We start from the raw sequence: 19180 nt of genomic DNA, 5'->3' as shown, positions 1-19180 counted from the left end.
ATCTTTTGGCACCTAAGTATGAATATATAGTAAGCAGAACAACAAAGAATAGAAATGGTCCCACATTTCCCATTGACTATAGTTTCTCTGTTCAATAGTGACCCACAAACCTAAACACATAAAAATGTCATGTGCAATTTGAAAGTTTCACTTGATTAAAACAGGTTCATCACGCTTAGAGTTGTACTGGGTCACATCATCTTGTTAGGGTTATTTATTAAACAAATCTTCATCCACCATTAAGGAAAATGACTAAAACATCCAACTGTTTCAAGTAGTTTAATTTTGGGACTACAAGTTAGGTTCCAATGCCCAACATTGCAACATTACCATATCAGTGGGTGAAGTAGTTCACTGGGATACTATGTGGCTATTGGCATTCATATCTAGAGAAACAGGATTAATGAGCAAGGATGTGATGATGCTTAATAATAAACTAGTGAGGCCACACTTGGAATATGGGATACAGTTTTGGGCTCCTTATTTAAGAAAGGATGTGCTGGCTTTGGAGAGGGTTCAGAGAAGATTCACAAGAATGATTCCAGGAATGAAGGGACTAGTATATGAGGAATGTTTGACAGGTCTTGGACTGTACTCCTTGGTGTTTGGAAGAATGAGAGGGACCTCAGAAACATTTCAAATGTTGAAAGGCCTGGAGAGAACAGATGTGGCAAAGTTGTTTCCCATGGTAGGAGAAAGCACCACTTCAGAATTGAAGGGCACCCATTTAAAACAGAGTGGTGAAGATTTTTTTTTTAGCTTGAGAGTGATGAACCTCTGGAATTTGCTACCACAAGCGGCTGTGGAGGCTGCCATTGGGTGTATTTAAGGCAGAGATTGATAGGTATCTGAATAGTCAGGGTATCGAAGGTTATGGGGAGAAGGCAGGAGAGTGGGGCTGAGTGGAAGAATGGATCAGCTCATGATGGAGTGGACTCAATGGGGTGAATGCCCTACTTATGGTCCTATAAATGGTCTTATTAGCAAGTGACCTCCAAATAAAATTTTAGCTTTATTAAAATATGTTACATCATTTTGTTTAAATTAATAACAATAATTTTAAATGTTATACTTAACCTCTTCAAAGTATATAGACTACCACCTCAATTAACAGATTAAGGGTATATTTCAATAAATATATTGCAATATATCCCTAATTAAGGTTAATTAAGGTGTTTGTCTATATCCATTTAAACACTAGTTAAGTTGTTCAATAATTTATTGTTGCTCAAATCCATAAATCAAGCTGATGCTCATTTGCCCCAATAATGTAGTGGTTAGTGCAACCCTATTGCAGTACCAGTAACCCGAATTCAAATCCAGTAAAGAGATTGTATGTTCTTTCCATGTCTGCATGGGTTTCCTCCGGGTGCTCTGGTTTCCTCCCACCCTCGAAAAAAAAAGGTTTTTTTTAGGTTCACTGGTGTATTTGTGGCTGTCATGGACTTGTGGGCCAGTAGGGGCTGTTATTGTACTGTATCCCTAAATTTAAAAAAAAATACGTATATAAATGTTAAAAATCTCCTCATGTGAGTTTGTGTCAAAGTTTGTTTGATAGCCTTCCTCTGACTCTGCTTGGGTAATTTTGTTACATCAAAGGCTTTATAGCATGAAAATGTTTGATGTTGCTGTGTGGCTCTGGTTTTCATTGGTCCTGATACAGATATTCTGTTAACTCTTTATTAGGTAGATTTTAGCTACCTGGAAGAGCCCTCTCCTGCTGTCACATTTGAAGCAGTCCCGTAGGGTCGCCATCCAACAAAGGGATGGATCAAGTGTTTATACATTCAAGCATGTTGGGAAAAAGTTACAAACTCACATGATCTCAAAATAAAGCATTACATGTAGGAATGTAGGCACTACCTTCCCCAACACCACCTCCCCAAAGCCTGTGACCTCAGTACAAGGTTTAAAAAAAAAACAACACATTTTTAGATCTAGACAGTTTATAATTCTTCAAACTCAGCAAAATTATGTCTTTCTTATCTCTTCTCACATTCCAGTTCTATCCCTAGGCACCTCCCAAGGCAGTTTCAATCAGTAGCAGTGAGATGCATGGCCAAACAGTACTGCTTTAACCTTTCACCTTCCCCCTCCATGCACTGAGTTTCAACAAGCTTCTAAGGGTCTCAATGTTCTTTTTTTCTTCTTTGCATCAGCTGCGATAATACAGAATTTGGCAACAGAACTCGATATGGAGTCAAGCCCCATCAGGACTTACCCTAATTCATCACTTCTTGTAGGCTCAATCTTCCCCTCATTATTGCGTACTAAAGGCATAAACACTAGAGGAAACAGGACATGCATGGCGCCATTCTGTTGTGTCTGAAGTTCCAGCGTGGTGCTGAGGAATATGGTTATGGTTTGCCGAGAACCAATCAATCCAGTGCTTACAATGAAAGTCATTCTATCCATGTCTTCATCCAATATGAGGTGACCTGTGTAACCAATACATTGAAGACTCAAGCTTGGGGATGCTCAAGGATTAATTTAGAAAACACTCCTGGTTAAGAGAACATTGCAGCACAGTACAGGCCCTTCCGCCCTCGATAATATGCCAACCTATATATTCCTACCAAAAGAAATACTAAACCCTTCCTACCTTGTCACCCTCTTTTTTATTTCCATCCATGTGTGCCTGTCCAAGAGCCTCTTAAATGTTTAAACCTCCACACCATCTCTGGCAAGGCCTTCCAGGTACTCACAACTCTGTGTTTAAAAAAAAAACTTACTCCTGACGTCGCCCCTAAACTTTCCTCCCTTCCCTTTGTACAGATGTCCTCTGGTGTTTGCTACTCCCAGCCTGGGAAAAGACAGTCCACCCTATCTATGCCTCTCAGAATCTTGTAGGCCTCTATTAAGTCACCTTAATAGAAGTTATGGATCTTTGTTTAAAAAAAATCTGTCAACCCCAATTACTAAGCGAGAACATTTCCTTTAAGGGAAAGAATAAAGATAAATAGCACATCCAAGCATGTGGTATATCCAGTTAATGTTGCCATAGTGATTGGGTCTTGGATTTGGGGCTGACTGCAGGATTAAGGGTCTTTATGTTCCAGTTACTTTTATTCATTCCATGGAAAGTACTAAAACAGTGAAATTAGCAGGAAAATGGGACCTGCTGAGCCAATGAGAGAAAGACATTTATAGGATGAGCGTACAATCTGATCGTCTTGTTTATTGACCAATGCTGAAGGATACCTCCTTCCCTTGGACAGTTATAAGCCAATTTCCTCAGAGTACACCGCTAAAGTACCAATAATATGTCATAAACAACTTTTCCTCTTAAATAAACGGTGTGGAAAATAGAAATTGTGCAATGGTAGTTAAGTGCATTATTCTTTTGAAAACTGAATGATAATACCTTGATATTATGGAATGAGCACATTTGAATGAAAATTATTTGTTTGCAGTTTTTAACTTTTTCCCCCCAAAAATTAACCTTTATTTATATCATTTGATATCTCACCTGCTGATATAATGTCTATTTTATGATTTTTGCAATGTAATCAATCTTAGTCCCTTTGGGATGAGGCTGTCTCTTATATTGGTGGTTAGAATTCCTGCATTTGCCTTAAGTAAGAAGGTAATACCCAGGTATTTCTCCTCTCCTGTCCATCTTGGCTTTTTCCTGCTTGGAAGTGCTTTCAATTTGGGTAGGTATTGTGTGGTGTGAGCTTTTTAAGAAAACCCCATCTGTCATCGTTGTTTTAAAACCTGAAGAGTATGAAAATATGTACAGATAGAAGAGTGTCTGTTTGAGCAAGAATTGAGTTGCAGAATAGTGATCGATTTATACAAAAAGGCTGCACCAATCACTCGTATTCCATGTTCAGACAAGTTGTGAAGTCACAGAGAAAAAAAATAGTGAAGTTGCATAGAAGATACGGTACACATTCATCGGAATGAGAGCAGTGTAAGTCAATCCATAAAAGTGCTGGAGATATTTTCTTCAAAATGGACCGTTAGTGAGGGAGTCACCTGTGTAAATGTGCCACTAAAAAAACTCCAGCAAGAGATAATGAGATCTTATGTACAATGGTGTGTTGGAGGGTAATCTTTTATTTTGCCTCCTTCAGTATTTGGAGGAGTAGGTGACTCCAGGCAGATTATTTTGGATTATTTGAGAAAAGAAACTACACTGGGTCACTGGTCTTCTTTTCCACCTATTAATAAAATAATTTTTTTTAAAACCTCTTGAAACTCGTACAGATCCATTCAAATCTGACTAAATTTAAGGCCAAAGTTCAGGTGATGGTTATTTATGTATTTTAGATTGAAGGGGTGTATTTCTGATGCTAATTTATTGCTATATCAACTGACCCATTATTAGATCAAAAATGCAAATACTTTAAGCAATAATCACAAATATACACGATAAATTGAACAAGGGATTTACATAACCATAAAGCAAAAGCTCTAATGTTTTCAGGGGCTGAAGTTTTCATTTGAACTTAATGTAAATCAATCTTTGAGAATGAATAAAGAAATGTTATTTACATCCTTTTAAATGTTTGCCAAAGAGGGTTAACTCAATAAGAACAGCTTTGTAAACCTATTAAGAAAGCAATACCAATAAACCCAAACTGTTATTAAGATGCAATTTAATTATCCGTGCAAAAACTAGCACCATTTTAAGTGAACATTGCGCTAATTTAGTGGCTCCAGAAATTTTATTTCATGGAAACAATCAGATAAAAGCACGAGTAGAAAGTATTCTGCAGCCTTCCCTTACCATTGTTACATTGAAGATCAAGGTTGGCACGGATGTAACAGTCAAAACAGCAGTCTTCAGCTCTTGCCCGGTTCTTTACCTGGATTGTAACCAGTCTTCCTGCTGTCAAGGCTTCAAAGGCAACCACCACCTCGGATTCTTCCAACAGGTAAACAAATACACCTAACAAAGAATCAAGGCTTTCTGAAAAGTATCTTACTTTATACAGGAATAATCATACAGGAATAGATGTTATCAAATTAATTTCTATAGCACTTGTAGACCAGTGGCAAAGGAGAAACAGTCAGTGGTGGCCGCTGCCACAAAAATTTAGGAGGTTCTATGTAGAGTGGTCTTCAAGCCCAGTAATCCCTGACTAACCACAGAGCACCTATGGCATAGGGATTACTTAAGGTGGTATGTGAGTGGGGAAAAAAAGGTTGAGAACCACTGTACTACGCTTTCCAGCAACAAATCCGATCTGACAGAAGCAGTTTAGCCAATCAGACATAAGAGCTTTCATGGAGTGTAGAGCCAGAATTATAAGCAAAATCAGCGATTTCTAAGTAGTTCCATCTGCAAATGCTGTAACAGCAGAGGAAGTGAAGGAACAGATTATCGGTGACAGCAATTTCAAAGCCTTTCAATTTAACCAAGCCAATATAGGCACCTTTAGAGTGCAGTCAGCTTTACTTGGCAGCTGTGTGTACTGCTAAATTCTAAGAAATTCTAGTGCACTCTGATGCATATGAGAAATAAAGTCACGGAAAAAAAATACTCTGGGTCATTTAATCTTGGTCCAACTAAATTAATTTATTACCAATAAAGGGACTGATATCTCCTGTTTATTCATTCAATTTGCAGCCCATGTTTAGCCAATGCTTGTTAACAGATGACTCAATAACTGTGTCCCTGTGTTTGTTTGGGAAATGTTGGGAAGCATAGCAACAGGGTAATGGATTTTCTAGCTCCTGAAACCAAACTATATATCCTCAGGCAATTCACTCTCAAAAGATTAGATGTAGAAAAATGTCTCCCTGACCAATAAATTCTTCGCATTTTTGTTATTAGCTTAACTTTCATGATCAGAGCCATCTCTCTCTCTATGTTGGGCACACTCACAAGGTATTAATTTTTAAGAAATATTTTCAGAAGGCCAAGAATTCCCCTCTTTTCCTGAAAATAATTTGCACAACAAATGTGGCTACTGGCATGAACCAATGCAACCAACTAATGTTCTATAATGCTGTATGAAATATTTCTAGATATATTCAATAGCAATAATTTAGTCTTCTTGATTAATGGTGGTAGAAATTGTTTAAGACAAAAAGTAAGTATTTTGATCATTGTCAGCGTCTACCGTAAACATAGGGATTTTAAAAGAATGAAAATGGCTTGAAAACAGCATCTGCTGATTGAATTGGTGTACAGCAATCTCTTGGAAAATGGAGATGAGATAAACCTTGAATATGTATTATTTGCATATTTTGTCATTTGTATGAGATATCTAGTTGCTTACCTTCCACCGGTTCACTTTCTGGGTTGCTATAGGTGAGGCTCGTGGATGTCCTGAGGGTGTAGCCATTAGTGCAAGCTCTGATACAGGATGCATTCAAGGTGAGAGGAGCCCAGGTAGATTGGTTTAATAAGCCTGGCATTGTGCTGAGCTGCAGCCTTTAGCCCTTCCTGACAGCAATCCTAAAACATATTGTTCATCACAACATATCACAAAATATCTGTGCAAGGACATTGAAAAACAAAAGTTCAATTGGCCTTTGGCATTTAATAGTCAAATCTTGCTATTACACAAATGATCTTCTGAATGATTTTTTTAGCATCCTAGAGTCAAAAACTATTTAATTGTAAGTCATTGTTTTGTCCACATACAAAAATTTCAAACGTGCCATAGTTACTATTTGCGTTGGTACTTCCCATAGACATTGGCTAGTTTTGAATGTAATGCGAAATGTTAAATTGTTTCTTCATTAACCTTTAGTTTTGAAATATGACACTTCAGAGTTTCAGCTGTTTCAAATTCAGGTTTTAATGTAAATTTACATAATAAAATGAAAGATTTCAATTTCTCAATCATACAGTAACATCTGGAGAGGAACTGCATTGCTTACATGTCTGTTAATATTTAACAATTGTCTCAACATTTAACCTCATTTCACAGAGAAATCTGCACAGCCATAACTGCATTCTCATTTGTTTCTTCACAGTGTATTCCTAACTGTATCCTCTGTATTATGCTGGGAGGTCAGGAGAAGGTATAAGGGTTTTGTTCCTCACTTTGCAGGTGATTGGGTAAAAGATTCCTGTGATAGTACAGATTCTATCACCAATGTGTCTATGGACAGATGGTAGTGTAGGATGACTGTGATTGGCTGAGAGCGTAGCCACACCCACTGGCAGGTCTTAAAGGATTGCTCCTAGCCAGACCAGGTCATTCTGGACTGGTCGACCTACTTGTGATACGCTCCAGTCTTTTAGTTAATAAAAGCCTTGGTTTGGATCAACAAGTCTTTGGTTCTTTCGACGCGCATTACAATCCCTACATCAGACTGGCTGATTGGAAGGTAAATATGCTCAAATATTTTTCAAATCCAGGATGATTTGTTGTTTCACCCTACAAAAGTTGCATCTTCCTGTCCGTCATTAAACTAAAAGGGATCCAGACTAGCCCAACTGAACATTCTATTCTTACTCGAACTAATATTATGGAGAAACCATGCTTCAAATCCCACACATGTCAAGAATTTGGATTGTTCTTTTGAAATATTCGAGATACAGCAGCACAGTAACAGCCACTTCCGGCCCACAAGCCCGTGCCACTAAAACACATCAATTAGAATACAAGCCCCATATGTTTTTGGAGGGTGAGAGGAAATCCACATATAACCATATAACAATCACAGCATGGAAACAGGCCAATTTGGCCCTTCTAGTCCGCACTGAACCAAGTCCCCTCCTCTAATCCCACTTACCAGCACTCTGCCCATATCCCTCCATTCCCCCCTCCCATCTATATACTTATCCAACTCTTCGGGTCACTGGCACTGTAATGGTGTTGCCCTAACTGCTACACTGAACATTTTTTAAATCTTTAAATTAACAATGTATGATATCAGTAAAAATGATGTGCATGCTGTTCAGCAGGCAGAAACAAACAAACATGCATGTGCTTGAGGAAACAAAGAAGAAGACACCTTGAGCTGGTCTAAGCTGCTGAGGCTACGGTCTCATGACAATGTAGTTACCGAGACTTGAATGAAAAACAAGAACAAAATCTGCAAGGACTCTTTAAAACATTCTAATTTGTTCCTATTCACTTCTCCATCTCGATTTTTTTTGTATTTGTTTTATTTATTCATTCACAGGATGTGGGTGTTACCAGCAGTCTTTGTACTGTATTTATTTTTCATCTGTAATTGCCTGAACTGAGGAAGCAGTTTGAGTCATGTTGATGAGTCTGAGTTATGTATAGGCCAAACTTTAAGGACAGAAATTTTCCTTCCACACCCCCCCTTTGTGAACAATGAGAGTTACATAAATTGATGGCTTTACAACTAGGACTAGGATTTTTAAATTTCAAATTTATTTATTACTTGAACTTAAATTCCCTACAGTCAACACTTTTTCCTGGATCAATGGTCTATAAGTCTGGCTGTTGATCAACTAACTTAACCAAACAAATGTCCATTTCTTTTTCAAAGTTACTCTTGCATCTTCTTTCAACTTTTAATCAGATCATAAATATTTTACTACAATCACTTCAAGCCAAGTGCAGCACATTTCTTCTCTCATTTCTTCCAGGACAAAGGTAGTCTACAATGTATGTTAGACATAGTCCATCAATGGTTCATAATGTACTGAGTGGCAATGATCACCGCCCTTCTGTATTCTTCTTACTCCAGGCATGTGAAAGCACAGGAGAGAAAACAGTAAGATAGCCTCTGCAAAATTTTGCAAATCATCTCAGCCAATGTCAGCACTCCCAACCAGACAACATCCCCAGCAATGAGGGCCTAATTACATTTAATTGGTTCCCTTGAACAGACCACAATGTATGCATGCCTGACATCAAACTTTCAAAACAGATACACTAGTCCAAGCTCTGCCAAGGAGAGAGATTATCAGGAAGGGAGATGAAAAACTGTTCTTAAATTCTTCTTGAAGAAGTGCAGCAACCACATCCTGGTATATCCTGGCCCATGAATGATTAACGTGAAGGAGGAGTATTCAAACTGACATTGAGAACCTTGAGTCCCTATGTCAGGAGCACAGAGAAGCCCAATACAAATGGAGAAAGAAACATCCCAGCTCTCAATCTATCCATCCCATAAACCATTTATTTCCCCCCACCTGTCGCAGAGTCTGTGAGTCCTACATTGGCCTCATCAATTGCATCAGAACACACAAAACTGTAGGGAAGCAAGTCATCTTCAATTGGAGAATTTGCTTTACAGTAAGAAGACCAAAGCACTACACAAAACCATATCTTTAATATAGGGCTGGACGATCTGAAGATTTAAAATAAAACAAATGAAAAATTATTTGAAAGGAACAGCCCAAAATTGCCATGGCCCAACACACCTGCCACAGAAATGGACTTGCCATGATACATGTTGAAACCAGTAGATTTCTCTCACCTCATGGTTTTAACACAAGATTTTTTATGGTGGTTTTGTTTTTGTATTTCAATAAAAGCTCCCCAAAAAAATCAGAAAGTAATTTGAATTTATTTTTGAGAAACTGCCGGAAGAGTGGCAATGGAGTAACAGTTTGCAATTTAACCAGCAGCCTTTAACCATCACCACAAAACAAATAAGCTTTAACTTCGATGAGTTCTAACAATAAATTCTGATAAGTTGTGATGCAGGTTTATCAACCTGAAACATTAACTGTTTCTCTCTCCACACATGTTCCTTAATCTGCTATTTCATGGAACATAGATAATACAGCACATATAAGGCTCTTTGGTCCATGATGTCTGCATTGATCATGATCCCAACTTAAACTAAACATTTCATGGCAGTGCATCCATATTTCTTCATTCCCATGTATTCCAAGAAGCCCCTTTCTTGTTTGCTTTCACCACTACTTCTGACAGTCTGATCCAGACACCCATGTGTGTAAAAAAAAAACTGTCCCTTCACCTTTTATGTATTTCCAGCATTCTTTATTTTTATTTCAGATTTCCAATGTCTGGTGTTCTAATTACCAACAACAAGTATTTGATCCATTGGTGATAAAAAGGTACAACTATGCTCACAATTATTAGATACGGATTTCCTGCAAGTGTGTACACCTCACACCAGATTTCAAATGTTCCACTAAAAGGTTGATTTACATCCACCATCTGTTGCTTGATCATGAGTTTTCCTTTTTATCAGAATGGATCAAGTGCAAACACCTGATATCTGTGCCAGGCTAAGTAAACCATAGCTAATTCAAGCCTGCATTGTTCATAATTAAAGTTATATGAAAGATCATCCATGTTTACGATTGAGTTAGTTGTTTAGCCCTGAGGATAGTGCACCAGGCAGAGTTCATCTTTTTTTTTCCAGCTTTTATCTTTAAAATATAAGCAACAGTTGTGGACGAGCCCAAAAGATCTTCAAATGCAATTAATTTAAAACCATAAGAAAACTAAACCATAGAGATGAAATCTGTTCATTAATTGGAGTGAAAACTTTTTTTTTCAATTGCACAGTTTAAAGTTTGTTTCACTTTAACCTTCCTGTTTTGTAAAGCAGATGAATCACTAAGCTATGCTAATTGTACTATTGTGATCTGTTATCATATTATTAGGTCAAGGATAGAGTAATGGCAAATGTTTTAAGAGGACCATAAGAAACTATTTGGATCACAAGTTAAGCATGACACAAGCAAGTGATTTTAAACCAGCCTTCCTTTCCCAGACTTTGTCTAAGCAGAGTGATTAATAATATTATCATAATTTCATATTTAAACTCAAGGAAACATATAGAAGAAGCTTTACAAAGTCTGCAACAGGTGTAGCAAAAATAAAGGAACATTACCATCTGAAAGTTCTATTCCACATCAAACATCAATGCATCTGTGTTCCTTTAATATCACTGGATCCATACTCTGTAACTTTCTCACCATCAAGACAGTAAAAGTACCCTCACAAGATAGCAGTAGCTCAATAAGATCATCTGCCATAACCTTTTCAAGGACAATTAGGAATGGAAATACATGAAAGCCTTTCGAGCAATGACCATGTAATTTAGAATATGGACAATAAAATTTATTTCCACATTCTAAAGAATAGTGACTATAATATAAATTTATAAATAAAGCAAGGATACTGGTAACGTTTGTATTGATTAAGAAGGAGGTGCTGGATTTAGATGTGACAAACACAACTCAGAACACGGAGAAAAGTTTAAATTATCAAGAATACAAAATATTCTGGTAGATTTATGTTAATGCAGCAATACTAAAAGCATATGATACTTAAGATTCCAAGTACCAACTAAATATGAATGCAAAATACTGTAGAGATGTTGGAGAATGAAATACTGGAAATATTCAGCAAGTTGAACAACATCTGTGGAGTAGACTAAAGTATTCACAGTAGGGGTATGCATATATTATTTTTCCAATTTTAATCAAGAGCTATGGAATTTGGGAAGTTCTTGCTCAGAAAATTGTTCTATTACAATGATGAGTTATCTGCTATGGATGCAAGGGGAAATTGGTCTAAATTGGCTGCTTGGAATCCTTGTAAAACAGAATCTTCTTCTCAGTCATTTAGGACCAGGAATGACTTGCTTCCACTCTGGTTTTGTGGGTTCTGCAGTGCCTGATGATGCCAATGTGGGAACTGTGGACCCTTCCTCAGATAGACTATGAGGTGCCTGAGGGGGGTTTATGCAAGGACTTCTCCATTTAGTTTATGTTCTTGGCACTTTCTTGAATATTCTTTCTCCACAATGAGAAGTCATCGGGTCACAGATTCCCAAAAGTCAGTGAGGATGGTGCATTTACTCAAGGAGGTAAATAACGATACCCCTGCTGAGAGACAAATGCAGAGGAGGGTTTGGTGGAAGCATGATCACAGTGAAGTGACGGAGAGCCAATGGGAATACAGGATGGGAAATGGGGGCCCTGCAATTCCAGGGAAGTTGGAAAGAGAAGCGAAAGTGAGCAGAGACACAGTAGGAAGGTGGCAGCGGAAAGTGCAGGGCCTATTCACTCTCTGTCTGGGCTCAGAGATGAACATTAGTTATTTTGTTGAATTATCGAGGTCCCCCTAAAATAACATCTCTAGACGAGAGAAAAGAGTTGCCAATGACCAGGGAGGGGTCGCCTCGTCTCGTAGATTCAGAAATGCAGTCATTGCATGCAAGTGGAAAACTCCCTTAAATATCTCGTTTATGTTTCAAGATAGATTGTTTTATTTTAGCCTGAAACAATCACATTTTCCGGATAGCGGAAAAGAAAGTTTCCCCTGATTTTGGGCGTCAGAAACAAAGCATTTGTTTCGAAGTTACACCACTGAGCTCAGGGTGCTCAGAGCTGAAAGGAACAGATCCAGCCAAGGTCAATTTCGTTAGAGATGCCTTGTTGGGAAATAAAAGTCGCCTTCCATCAGGTATATTCATTCAGGTATTTCTCCTTCAAAATATCGGGGACACAAGTGGTTTCTCTTTCGTTTAGAATAAAACTACACGAGTAAAACTTTTTTTTAATTACAAAGGGGAGCAAATGTTGGCTCAACGCTAAATTGAGACTTCGGGGCTGTTGCGAGTTGAGACTCCGGTCTGGGAAAGGGAAACCTTATGGGGTTGTCATCATTTTTTAAAATCCTCGACTGAAAAGCGCTCGTAAATGTTTTATATGTTCAGAGTTTACCAAAACAAAAATCTTTAGCAGAGAGAACTGGAATTCATAAATACTTTAAATATCTCAAATTAGGGGACAGCACTGCATGAATCCAGTTTCGAAGCGATAGGATGGGTTGGGCATAATGATTCTTTATTAAAAGAACCATTTCCACTCCACCGTCCTTCATGCTTTCTTTGTCCATGGGAAACAGACCTTCGATCTGAGATCGCCCCGATTAGCGCTGTTGCTCTTTCCCACCTGCAAAGCTTTAACGGGAAAAGTTAGACAAATAACCGACCATCCCTGAAACCGGTCCAGCGTGTCGGGAGGTTGAGGTTTACCTGACTGATGCTCAAGTATTTCTGCCTCTCAGAGAGTTGTTCACGCTGAGTGCGAAGGATGCTGCTCTGTTGCCTGCATCGACGGACCTGCCTTTGGCTCAGAGCCCCACTCGCGCACATTGGGTGACGGTCTGTGCCCAGCTCAAGGACGTTTCCCAGGATTCCGGCGCCAGAGAGCTGGATCACTCTGCTTGGATTGGCACAGGGGTGGGAGTCGGACGCAATACAGCTGGCCTTAAAGTGACAGCCCTGTCTTTTCCACAGCGAGGAAGGACAAACAATTGGCTTTTGGTTCCCGACATCCAGCCAGATCACCCCATCTCTTCTCTGGCTGCCCCCTTCTCTTTCTCGCCACGTCAATCCCCCAATAATTAAACATCTGCAGATGTGGTAGACTGGAATCCACAAAAGCGCTGGAGAAACTTAGACAGCAATAGGAGCTTCCATAGGAAGAAAAAGTTTCAGGCTGGCATTTGTCCCCAATCTGCCTTCCCATTCTTCCACTATGGGGAATAATTTTAGTTCAGCTGCCCCTGAATCTCCCACTATCAACTCCTGACCTCCCTCAATTACTGACTGGTCCATTGACCCAACTTTTCCTTTGGGTTCCTGCACACTCCAAAGCCATGAGTTTGCTAGGTTAATTCGGTGTAATTGGTCTGCAGGAGTTTCATGTGCTGGACAGGCCTCCAAAATGTACTGCATCATTAAATTTTCAAGATTCCTTGATAATCATGTAATAATACCAAATATGTAATACTACAAAAAAATTTCCTTCTGCCTGCCGTAAGGCAAAGAGTCGCCCTTTACTCCTGGTGCCCTTTACAGTAAGGGGGAAAAGAGAGTCCCTTCAGAATTACTGAGTGTCTGTGGCACTGAATCCTGTTCAATTCATTGGCAAGCCGAGCTCCAGATCCAATTCTCCAACACAATCAGGAAGGCTTCAGTGCTAGAGGCCCTTTGGAAGACCTTCTTGCCCTCAACACCCTCATGAATCCCAGATTCAGTTCCTGGCTCCCGTGAACCAGTTTTCAGCACCCCACAGCCCATGTGGGTCCCCTAACTGCAAGTCGCCTGAAGGCTGTGTGAGTTCTTCAGCCACTGAGCCCCTTGCTGGTCCACCTCCATGGTCATTGTCCTATAGGTCATCATTTCTGCTTCTCCTTTTCAGTAAGGGGTGTTCTCTCTGTTATTAATGCCTTGTACCAGTCCACTGCTCTCCCGGAGTCTGCAACCCTTCGTGGCCGCTGTCGAGCACAGGCGCTACCATCTTGGGCACAAACCTCTGCGGTTGCAGGATTTTACTTACAAACACCATCAGCTCCTTTAACATGCATTTGAAGCCTGTATGGAGCCACCAGCATTCGGAATGCACGATTTTAAATTTAAACTCCAGTTTGCTAATTCCATCAATCAGCACTTGGTAAATTGCTTCAACTCCTGGGAGCAGGAAGCCAATTGATGATCTGGACTGACCTCAACAGAGAGTAAAGTCTATCTATCTGACTGTAAAAGTCAATGCCCAGTTTAAGAGATTATCAAGATTGCTCTTAATCTCTCGGAAATTCTCACCAAAATCTTCCAATTCTGGCTCGTTCTTTTATCTTCCTTTTCTCCCAAGAGATCCCATCACATATCCCCTCTTGCAAAAATCCATTTGACCCCTCTAATTAATTAATCTTCTGTCCTGGCCAGTGTATATGGGCTCCACCAGTCAAGTTACACCTTGGTGCAGAACATATTCATAGAGTTTTCCAGCATGGAAACAGGCCCTTCAGACCACCAAGACCATGCTGACTATCAAGCACCCACTTATACTATTTGAACATCAGTCCCATTTTATTTTCTCCACATTTCTCCCCCCCCCCCCCCCCCCTTCATCCAATTGTTCACTGACTGGCCTCTATTCTCTCCTGGTTCTAATTGTAGCACCATCTTGCTGCCATTGAGTTCCCTCCTTTGCTAAGACATTCAATTCTGATGTGCATTTTTATTCTCTGCCCATCCCTTTCTTTCAATATTCACACACTGTACTTCAGTATCATTCTTGATTGCTACCTTCTTTTGCCAAACTCTCTTTGACTTATTTCAAATCTAGAAGTGGTAAGCATTGAGGAAAAATAAGCCTCAGTCCTTCCATTTCTATCACTTAGCTCTCTCTCTCTCTCTCTTTCACTCTCTCTCTCTTCCACTCTTCCTTCCCATTATTCATGAGGTGGATAATCACATTTATAATAAATAAAATCAAACATTCCAGATGCTAAAAATTTGAACTAAAACAGGAAAGACTCAATCTTTTGAAGGAGGAACAAAGGTTAATTTTTCAGTTTGAAGATTTTTCAGAGGATGGGAAAGAATATAACAATTTTTAAGATGCAGAGAAGATGAGGTAGGAAGAGAAAGGACAAAGGGAATCTCGCTAAATGAGTGAGTCCAGGATGGCTGTGGGGATAAGTTGTAGAGAACATATTGATACGTTGATGGAATACTTAGAGAGAAAAAACTGAATGAAAGCTCTGAGGTGAGGACAGATGGGCCTTGAAAGTACAGATAAAGGAACACAAAAAGGATAAAAATGCATGAACATGCATTGTTTAAACCATGAACATAAGTTGTTTTAAACAGATAAAGGTTCATCATCCATCCTCAGAACATCTTTCAAGAGAATGAACTCTCTCAAGACATAAGGCCCTGATAGCGTACCTGATAGGGTACTGAAAATCTGTGCCAACCAGAGCATTCACAGATATTTTCAATCTTTCACTGCTGCAGTTGGAGATTCCCACCTGCTTCATACTCAAGAAGAGGAGCATGAGCTGCCTCAATAGGCCTTTTCAAACTGCAGCACCTGGGTAGCCCTAGGCTTCTCCAATGCTATGGGGAGGTCAGGTGCATATTAGAAGGACAACATCTCATATTCTGCTTCAGAAGTTTACAACCCAAGAGTGTAAATATTACATTTTCTAATTTTAGATAACCCACCCTGGGATTTCTTCTGACAATAAACTGTTCAATTCAATTCACATGTATCTATTTAATTTTCCTTTCTTTGTTCACCTTTGCCATCCACTTTCCTCTCCATCCCCCACCTGCCTCTATCTTCTAGTCATCTACTTCCAATCGGATTCCACCTATCACCTTCCACCTCAGTCCCAGCCCTCATCCTCCTGGTTCTATCTGTCCATCATTCCCTCCCCCTCAGGTTCATCTATCGCCTACCAGCTCTGCCCAAACCCCTTCATGCTGCTACATACTGGCCATCTCCTCTTCCCCTTCATCCTGATGCAGTCCTGATTCAGGGTTAGGACTAAGGGGAGAAGGAGAGATTGCCAGTAATAGCAGTTTGAAATGTTAACTTACAACTTTTTGCCTCCACCGATGTTGCTTGACCTGACGAGTTCTTAAAGAAATGTTTTTGTCTATAGATTTTGTCTGGTAATTTCACTTGGTAACTATTCTTGAAGTGGCAGTTATCCAATGACATTATCTAAAGCACAACTTGATGCAATTAACATTAATCAGTAACTTTGTTGACCAAAAATTTAAAAACTGCTGAGGTTGGAAATCTGAAACAGATAATGTTGAAAACATTCTATAGTTCAGGAAACATCTGTGCAATAAGATCCCCTTTGTCAAAACGGAACTGTTAACTCCATTGAGAGAAACATGAAAGTATGCAGATGCTGTGATTGTAGTAAAAACTCAGAAATGCTGGAGCAACTCAGTAGGTTGTCCATTGGAGGTAAAGATATATATGTGATGCTTCAACTGAGCCCTTCTTTGAGAGATGAGTAAAAATAGGCAGGCACCTGAATGAAAAGGCTATGAAGAGAAAAGGAAAAGGAAGTGGAGGGGTACAGACCAACAGACAAAAGGTATTAATTGGGTATGGATGGAAGGAAAGGTGAGAATTGATTGGGAGGGGGTGGGTTGGCTTTGATTCTCTTTCCACAGATAAAGTTTGACCAACCCTTTATACAATTTTTAGTGGGATGAGGAATTTCTCCAGGTTTTAATTATTTCTGTATTGCTTTTTCCTAGGTCTTCTCAGAATTCTGCCTGAGTTGCAATAATTCAAGGTTCACAAGCTACAAGCACTTAAGATCTTGCTTGATTGTGAAGAGACCTTGCTTTGGAAATATGTGCTCTATAACGTGCTCACCAGACGCACAGTGGTGTGTTGTAAAGCTGCTTCCCAGATTCATTTCCAGTGACAAAGAGGTCTGCCCCATGCTGATGTGGTCCCTTCATCACATCCCTGCAACACCATTTTCAGACAGCTGAAAATATCAGGCAGTCAAGGCTCATTAAGCCACTCTGCACAACCTCTCAAACATATAATTAGAGAACTTTTGCTCAACAATTATTAAATTATTAAGTGATTGGTAAAACAGAAAAACAAAATTTGCAAACTTATTTTCCGACTTTTGCATAATCAGGAAGAATACCTCTGATACAAACATACCCAGCTTGTTTAAGAAAAAAGAGAAGACAATTTTTTCAGTGCCGAGTCATTCTTTGATCCTCTGAACTTTTCAATTGCCTTCACTTCACCAAGTCTGGACCAACATTTAAAGCAATGTTCTTAATTTGGTTAAGTCAAGTTTAATGTCATCTGATTGTACAAGTACCACCCGACAAAACTGTGTTCTGCGGTCCTTGGTTCAAAACTCGCAGACACACAACCAGACATAACACACATATAGACAAACAATACATAGGTAGGACGAGTATTCATCTATACAAATAAATAAATATTGCTTCATGAATATGAGACTCTTGGATATTTAGTGTGAACAGCTCCTTTAGTCGTTTAGCATTTTCACTGCTCTTGGAAAGAAGCTGTTTCTTAGCTAGTTTTACTGGCTCTGATACTCCTGTATTCTTTTCCCAATGGGAGCTGCTGAATTTTGCTGTGTGAAGGGTGGAAGGAGTCCTCAATGATTTTGCATGCCCTTTTCAGACAACAATCTCAGTAGATCACATTGATGGAGCGGGTGGAGGGAGGGAGACGCCATTGATACTCTCTGCCATTCTTATTTTCCTGTGGCTTGTCCATTTCTCTGCAGTAACCATACCACACTGGGATGCAGCTGGCCAGGATGCTCTTGATAGAGCTCCTATAGAAGGATGACATAATGGTGGCTTGTCGCCTTGTCCACTTCAGTCTTCTCAGGAAGTGCAGTCGCTGTCTTGAAACTTACAGGGATGATGGGCCTGCTGAAGTGACCTGTTGAAGATGTCTGTTTCATTTGCCATCAACCCTGAATTAGGCATGGGTGTGAAATTTGAACTTAAAGAGAAATTTTGTTATGAATTTAGCCTTTGATTAGCCTACCATGGAGCAATATATTTTGTTAATAATAGATCTTGAGTTTTGCTCTTCATCACAGTTCCTATGGCAACAATATGTTGCCCTTCTGACTTTAAATAAAGGCCAGAACTTTACAAAGACTTGCTAATCCACATAGAATGGAACCAATTTTTAGAGCAACTCTTAATTTAAGGGCACGGCTTTGGCCTTTTGTATTGCAGTGGTAAAAAATTAATTTCAGACACCCATAGATGAATCAAATATTTATGGAAATTACTTGGAGCCACTATTCAGCAAATTGGTTCATGCTATAATTATCTGAAGGATAATTCCATCTTATTTAGTCCTGTGCCTGAAAAGGTCAAATTCAGTGCTGGCAATGTCCTTTTGAACATATGACTGTTTCTCAGTCATAAGTGCTTCACCCAGTTTTTTAAATGATAAGTTGAAGATATTTGGCCTTCATTTTAACTCCACTCAATTTCTCCCCACTCTTCAGTTGCATCGACCCCACACTTGGTTGTGATCTTGAATGTGACTCCAGCCACTATCAATGATGCTCTGGGAGATTCTTGAAGCAGTGAGCTACAACTTATTACTATTTCGTTGCTCCCCCTACCTGGTCCATGTCTGTCAGTGACTTGTGGCTGGAACTCCTATGGAGGGAACAAATTCTCATTTGGCCCAATTATTCTTCCCCACTTGTTGACAAACCTCACTTTCTGCTATAATCCTGGGTTATAACCCAATGGGTTATTGGTGGATAATTCTGACTTGGATGTGTAACACAAAGATTTCCAGGCTTGCTGGCTAAATTCTCTGCCCTATGCAATAAATGCACATCTGGCATTAATTGAACTTCAGTGCTCATTTATCACGAAGTCAAGAAGTAAACATGACAACAACCATGGTCACAGTGTGCTTCAACTATACCAGGGAGATTGGCCATAGAAT

The 19180-nt window shown here is 39.4% G+C and overlaps 1 protein-coding gene across 3 annotated transcripts in view; it reads right to left on the bottom strand.

Moving 5' to 3' along the window:
- The window catches only part of vwa5b2 (von Willebrand factor A domain containing 5B2), a 95774-nt gene that overhangs the window by 47234 nt on the left and 29360 nt on the right, over window positions 1-19180 (bottom strand). Inside the window, exons 1-4 of one of the 3 annotated variants that reach the window (XM_069897212.1) lie at window positions 12913-13004; window positions 6234-6412; window positions 4736-4897; window positions 2222-2438 (exon numbers count right to left, since the gene is read on the bottom strand). In XM_069897212.1, the coding sequence (XP_069753313.1) occupies window positions 2222-2438; window positions 4736-4897; window positions 6234-6372 (518 nt within the window). In that variant the 5' untranslated portion in view covers window positions 6373-6412; window positions 12913-13004. Of the gene's footprint in view, window positions 1-2221; window positions 2439-4735; window positions 4898-6233; window positions 6413-12912; window positions 13005-19180 lie in introns of those variants that run through there. The other 2 variants (XM_069897210.1, XM_069897211.1) reach the window with 2 other exon arrangements.

This window comes from Narcine bancroftii, chromosome 9 (assembly GCF_036971445.1).
Source record: "Narcine bancroftii isolate sNarBan1 chromosome 9, sNarBan1.hap1, whole genome shotgun sequence".
Taxonomy (NCBI): domain Eukaryota; kingdom Metazoa; phylum Chordata; class Chondrichthyes; order Torpediniformes; family Narcinidae; genus Narcine; species Narcine bancroftii.
This window is presented reverse-complemented; position numbering and strand designations above follow the sequence as displayed.